Raw genomic sequence first — 6,727 nt, 5'->3', positions numbered from 1 at the left:
GTAAATTCACTATATTATTGAAATTACTTTTGAGTAAATAAAGATTGTTATGTAAATTCACGATATTATTGAAATTACTTTTGAGTAAATAAAGATTGTTTTGAAATGAAGGCAAGACTGTTCTACAGTAAAGAAAGTATGAATGATTACTTAGAGATGTTCCCAAATAAAAATAAAGAAAAATAATTGATTGTTTCGAACACCTAGCTCCATAATCTCCTTAAGTTGTTGAAAGAGGAATAATTTCCACTGTTTTAGTAAGGGTTAAAATCTTATTTGGAATACAACCCAGGAACGAGTAAAGAACACTAAATACACATTCGGGCTAACAAGAAAAGAAAAACTAAGATTAAAAAAGGAAAGAAAACCGTGTCAAATTTTCAAATGAAATTCACCCCTTCCCCAGAACTTCAAGAACCTCTGAACGAGGGATTAGCGTTGCTCAGTAATAAGTATAAAACCTGACTATTCTAACCCAAATTTATTCCTCGGCGAGTCCTATTGAGATGAAAGACTATAGTATGTAATCTACAGGGAACCAATGGCTAAGCAAAATCCAATGGCTAAGCAAAATGCTAAGCAAGACCATTTTTTTTTTTTCAGAGAAAAAAAACCGACATAGATTTATATTAAGAAAATATAAAAGGCTTCAAATATACGAGAACCACCTTGCCACGCCGCTAACAAAGCTTATGTGGAATAAATAGATTTGCAACTCCGCAAGTATGTACAATAATAACAATCATGGGAATAATTAATAACATTTAAAGGCAAACCGAATCAATAACATTTAAAGGCTAACCGAGCAGATAAACCAAGTCCTTGGTTAGTATGAAGTCAAGCAAGGAATTAGCAGAGGCAGAACCTTCAAAATGTGCATATCGTCCTACTATAGTAGGGATTTCTCAATCCATATTTTAATTACAAACACAATCTTTTAAATAAGTCCTTTTTGAAGACAAAACAGAAAACGAACTACCCAATTCAATGGGCACGCATTGGAGGCAAGCCATTCTAAAGAGAGGCACTCACACCATTCCTCTGAACCACAAGGAAACGCAGGTTTCCTCTTGTCGTTGAGTGTGCTGCAACTGGAAGAACCCCATCCAGGCTGTCAGTTATAGGATTAACCCTGCAACCAAATGTCAAGGAAGCTCCGCGCCACAAACAAGAATGTAAAATAAATTTGAAAGGGCCAATACCAAGGACTCGAACACCTTACCTATATCGGAGTGTTTGAGTGTTTCCTCGGTGCCAGACACATCTGAAATCGCAGAAGTCGCAGTACGTGCAGCCAGTTGTAAAAGATGAGCATTAGTTTAGACAAAAAACAAGTGTACTCAGATATTACGAGGTGCATGAAAAATAAACCTGAACTGTATCAAATTATGTCCTACCTGAGCCTGGAAGGCAGTATTCTGGCAACAGTTGGTAATGTCTGGCTGTGACAGCGGATGGGCTGAACGCTCTTGTTGGATTCACTGCTCCATAGAGTCGGAGAGACGAAACCCAGCTTCCATAACGCAACCTCAGCTGAGTTAGGATTTTGCAGAGCGGTATTCCGGGATCTGGCTTCGAGCAAATGAACAAACGAGAAAGGCAGGATAATTGGTGGTTAGCCATAATTCCCTTTGATCAAGGAGGACCGTCAGATCACAATCCTCACATCAATGGTGCTGAGGAAACCACTTGGCAACCAGAGAGGGTGAACGCTTGGCAGCTGGCGGCGTTAGATTGCTAACCAGCTAGGTCATTTAACCAAAACTTAAATGCAATTGCAGGCGCGTACAAGCTAAGGACTGAAGGGAGGTCGGTAGATTCAGGAAATCAACCTGAATATATATTAATATATTAAATACATTAGATATGTTCTAGCAGAAATTATTATGCTTGGTATAGTGGTATCAATGCAAAATCATACGGGTAATGGTTATTAAACCATAGAGCGACAACGTTTAATTTTCACATATTGATAATCATATATCTCAGGAAATATCTCAGCCGTTGTGCAGGTAAGGTTAACATGTGATACCTTTAATTATTTTTTTATTATCATATGTTTTGAGCGATGAGCGATGGTATATGTTACAAGAATCATCTAACTTGAGAACTATCATGTATTGAGAGGGATCAAATCTCTTAAGGTGTAAATCTTCCACGTTTGCATCTTTCAGATCTATCATGTGTTGAAAGGGATCAAATCCCTCAAGGTGTAAATCTTCCACGTTTGCACCTTGAGGGATTTTGATCCCTAAGGCACATGATACATCCAGAGTTAGATGGCAGATACCTTCCAGGTTTGCACCTTAAGGGATTTAATCCCTCTCAGCACATGATAGATCTAGAGTTAGATGGTCTAGGTTGGTTAACAATGTCACATTTTTAGATTATCATTATTTTGTATATGTTTGAGATAAGCTTCATATTTTGAAATTTACATTATGTTTTCTTTGCTTGACATAACCATATCATTTTCTTCTTTAATTTAATATAGGTTGTTTTCCTTAAACGGTTTGCACCTCTGTATTCATATGTTTTTGTATTCATATGTTTGGATTTAGATGGTAATGTTTGTGAATGTTATAGTTGTTTTGTTATATTTCTATATAGGTGATTGTCTATTAGTAATTAGTTGGTGATGAAGAAGGGAGACAATCTTGTCAAGTTTGTAGGAGGATTGATACTCCAGATCTATTTCACTTAATTTTATGTATCACAACTTTTGACAACTAATTACTTCTCAATAGTGTCCCTGTCTTCAATAATAATTTTAAATTTAAATTTGCTCAATTACTTCAGTTTGTTGAGATGATAGATATTGTTAATAACTTTAATGATGAAAAATGATAAAATAATGTTTTTCAATGCAAAGCGGCAATGTAATAGTGTTGAATGGTAGAAAATGTGAATAATAAGAATGTATTCAAGTACAAATAGTCTTTATTGTCAATCTCAAACTATTTTCTTCTACTATTTTATTGTTACCCCTGTTAGTCATCTCATCTTTTCATATCAATTATATGAAAGTTGCAGTTGAAATCGTAAACCATTCAAATCTTTAACTCAAGCTATTGTAGTAAACATCATACCTTCTCTCCTTCTCTCCAATATTGATAAATTGAATTACTATAACACAAAAATCAATGCACATTGTCAATAATTTTTTTGTACTTACATTGATATCAATGCACAATGCTAATCCAATCACTTTAAAATTAATGTACAATCATACATCTAGTTACATCAAATCAGAAATCAACACCTACACTGAAATTAATGCATCTAATGCAAGCAATCAAATAGGATTAGAAAACAACATCTACACTTAAATCAATACATATAATGCAAGAAATCAAATAGGATTATAAATCAACATCTACAATGAGATCAATGGATCTAGTGCAAGAAATCAAATAGAATTAGAAATCAACATCTACACTGAAGTCAATGCATCTAGTGCAAGAAATCAAATAGAATTAGAAATCAACATCTACATTAAAATCAATACATCTAGTGCAAGCAATCAAATAGGATTAGAAATCAACATCTACACTAAAATCAATGCATTGATTACAAGTAATCAAATATCATTGGAAATCAACATCTATATTGAAATCAATGCATTTAGTGCAATCAATCAAATAGGATTAGGAATCACCATCTACACTGAAATCAATGCATCTAGTGCAACAAATATTCTTCCCTCTCCCACCTCCATCTATATCTATATCTCCCTCCATCTCTCTTTCTTTGTCTCTCTATATTACCCCAAAACATGCACACTCTCTCTCCCTCTCTCCCTTGTCACTCTATCTCTCCTTCACCACTTTTCTCTTTCTATGTATTTCTTCTTCCCTCCCTCTCTCCTCCTCTCTCTGAAGTCCTCTCCCTCGTTCTTCCTATCTCTTCCTATCTCCTACCTCCCTGTCTCTCCCACCACCACTCTCTCTCTCTCTCTCTCTTCGCCCACCAACCCTATCACCATCTCCCTCCTTCTCTCATTCCCTCTCTCCCCCTCTATGCCCCCTCCATCTTTGTGTCTCCGTCACTCTTTCTTACCCTTCTCTCAACCCTCTACTTCTCTCCCTCTTCATTCCTCCTCTCCCCTCTCCTTCAATTTACCTCCTTTAGTGTGAACAATCAAATAGGATTATAAATCACCATCTACACTAAAATAAATGTGTCTAGTGCAAGAAATATTCTTCCCTCTCCCCCCTCATCTATATCTATATCTCCCTCCATATCCCCTTATTTGTCTCTCTATATCACCCCCCAAACACACGCTTTCTCTCTCCATAACTACTATCTCTCCCTCTCTCTATCTCTCTCTTATTCCCTCCCTTCACCTTCCATCTATATCTCTTTCTCCCTCTGCCTCTCTATATTGCCCCCAAAACATACACACTCTTTCTCCATACCCATCTATCTTTCACTCCCTCTCCCTCTCTCTTCCACTTCTCTCCCCCTCTCCTCCCTTCTATATCTCTTCCCTCCTCTCCTCTCTCCTTCCCTCTCCATCTCCCTTATCACCTCCTCTCTTTCTCTCTCCACCTTTATCTCTTTGTGTCTTTCTTCTTACCTCCCTCTCTCCCATTTCCTCACTCTCTCCCTTCCTCTCTCTCCCTTTCTCTCCCACCTCTCTCTGTCTCTGCTCCTCATCTCTCTCTCTCTCCCTCTCTCTCTCTCTCTCCATCTCTCCTTCTTTGTCTCTCTATCTCACCCCAAAAAACACACACTCTCTCTGTCTCTCCCTTGCCACTCCCTCTCTCTCTCTCTCAGCTTTTCTCTCTCTATGTCTTTCCTCTTCCCTTCCTCTCTCCCCTTCCAACTCCATCTCTCTATCCCTCCCTCTCTCCTCCTCGCTCTCAAGTCCTCTCACTCCCTTTATCTCTCCACCTCTATTACTCTATTTCTTTGTTCTTCCCTCCCATATATATCTAAAGTTAATATATTTTAATCACGATATATTAATATATATCAAAATATAACAAATTTAATATTGAGTTAATCCTATTAAATTTAATAATATTAATATTATAATATATCAATATCAATATTAGATTTAATAATAATAAAATGAATATTAATCTTCCAATATTATATTAGATTTAATGATGTTTTTTTTATATGGAATGATAACAAAATTTATAGTAAAATTACATCAATTTACTATTTGCAAACATCACAAATTTGACTGGAAATATTTAAGTTTTTAAAGATTTTAATATATCTATAGGATATTATTTTCCTTTTAAAGATTCATTTTAAAATTATTTAACTAAAAAATATATTAAAAAATTTTGGAGTAAGATTTTCGATTCTTTATGTTGAAAATATTTTTATTTTGATTTAAAAAACTAAACTTAAAATTAAAGAAATTAATATATCACTTGAAAATAATTATATAATTAAAATAGAATGTTGTAAAAAGTTAAAATAAAAAAGAAATTTGGAATTAGGTGAAAAAAATGGTGCAATGGTAACAAATACATACAAATATACAAATCCAAAAAATACCCGAAAAAATATTTTTCGGGTAGTAAAGATAATAATGTCTGATGTTAGAATTTTCAACCATTTCAACCAAAAAAAGAAGAAAGAGTTTGGAATATTTAAGGTAACTTATGGACTTTTTATTTTCTTGAAATGGTATAAAATAACTATTAAGTACATATTTACGAGTTTATTAGACATTTCCAAGGAGACTAATTTTTATTGTTAAGTATATATTTACCACTCTATTAGATATTTTTAAGGAAACTAATTTATAGTCTTTGTGACTTTTGTAGCTCATGAAAATTGTTTAACTCATATTTTCCGCATAATCTTAGGGAAACTAATTTATATTTCGTTAGATTGTATTGGTGTGTTGTTATTTGTTTTTTTTGGATAGTACCAAAAAACAGTCTCGCAATCTCCGTAGAGAAAAACAATCCAAGAAGTAACCTATTTGACAACAATGGTGAGTAAAAATATGTTTTTAAAAATTTGAATATAACTTATTTGACGACAATGGTGAGTGAAAATATGTTTTTAAAAATTTGAATATATTTATAGAATATGGTTTTTTTTTTTTTAAGATTTATTTTACAAATTTTTAATTAAAAGAAATATATATGTGTCTTTAAAGATTTGAATATATCCATAAAATATAGTTTTCTTTTTAAACATTTATTTTAGAAATCTTTAATTAAAAGAAATATTAAAAAAAATTGGAGCAAAATTTTCAATTCTTTATATTGAATTAACCTTTTTAATTTCATTTAAGAAACTAAACCTAAACCTGAAATAATTAATATATCAACTTAAAATAAATGTATAATTAAAAATGCAATAGTGTAAAAACTCTAAAAAAATAAAGATTAGATAAAAAACAAAATGAATTGAATCCCACCAATACCTAAACCTGCGTATACAAATATACAAATCCAAAAAATACAAATTATCCAATAGTAATGATAATAACGTCTAATGTTAGAGTTTCCAAAACATAAGAAGAAAAATAGTAATGATAATAATGTCTAATGTTTGGAGTTTCCAAAACATGAAAAGGAAAAAAAAAAAAACGGAAGTAAGAGTTTGGAACATTTAAAGTGACTTTCAATTTACTATTTTATTTAAATGGCGTAAAATAACGATTAAGTTCATATTTACCAGTTTATTAGACATATTTAAGGAAACTAATTTTTATTGTTAATGATAATAATGTCTAATGTTAGAGTTTCCA

At 32.9% G+C, this 6,727-nt stretch overlaps 1 protein-coding gene across 3 annotated transcripts; it reads right to left on the bottom strand.

Moving 5' to 3' along the window:
- Window positions 1-667: 667 nt before the first annotated feature.
- On the bottom strand, window positions 668-1,803 carry LOC149226092 (uncharacterized). 3 transcript variants are annotated; one of them, XM_089375213.1, is made up of 3 exons: window positions 1,398-1,803; window positions 1,223-1,264; window positions 668-1,091 (listed from the first exon to the last, which is right to left on the bottom strand). In XM_089375213.1, the coding sequence occupies exons 1-3, from the start codon at window positions 1,621-1,623 to the stop codon at window positions 1,015-1,017; spliced, it is 345 nt and encodes a 114-aa protein (XP_089231339.1). In that variant the 5' UTR covers window positions 1,624-1,803; the 3' UTR covers window positions 668-1,014. The 3 variants fall into 3 exon arrangements, with proteins under 3 accessions (XP_089231339.1, XP_089231340.1, XP_089231338.1); XM_089375214.1 differs by having other exon boundaries at window positions 669-1,132; window positions 1,398-1,798; XM_089375212.1 differs by having other exon boundaries at window positions 670-1,111; window positions 1,398-1,801.
- Between the last annotated feature and the right edge of the window lie 4,924 nt (window positions 1,804-6,727).

This window comes from Pinus tabuliformis, chromosome J (genome assembly GCF_031772625.1).
Source record: "Pinus tabuliformis cultivar Carrire ecotype Pingquan chromosome J, CPIR1, whole genome shotgun sequence".
Lineage (NCBI taxonomy): Eukaryota > Viridiplantae > Streptophyta > Pinopsida > Pinales > Pinaceae > Pinus > Pinus tabuliformis.
This window is presented reverse-complemented; position numbering and strand designations above follow the sequence as displayed.

Excerpts from the sequence above, each read along its gene's own strand:
- LOC149226092 (XM_089375212.1), bottom strand. The coding sequence starts at position 1,623 with ATGGCTAACCACCAATTATCCTGCCTTTCTCGTTTGTTCATTTGCTCG. Across the intron at positions 1,265-1,397 it reads ATACTGCCTTCCAGGCTCAG|ATGTGTCTGGCACCGAGGAA; the intron begins GTAGGACATAAT and ends CTGCGATTTCAG. Across the intron at positions 1,112-1,222 it reads ACTCAAACACTCCGATATAG|CCTGGATGGGGTTCTTCCAG; the intron begins GTAAGGTGTTCG and ends TATAACTGACAG.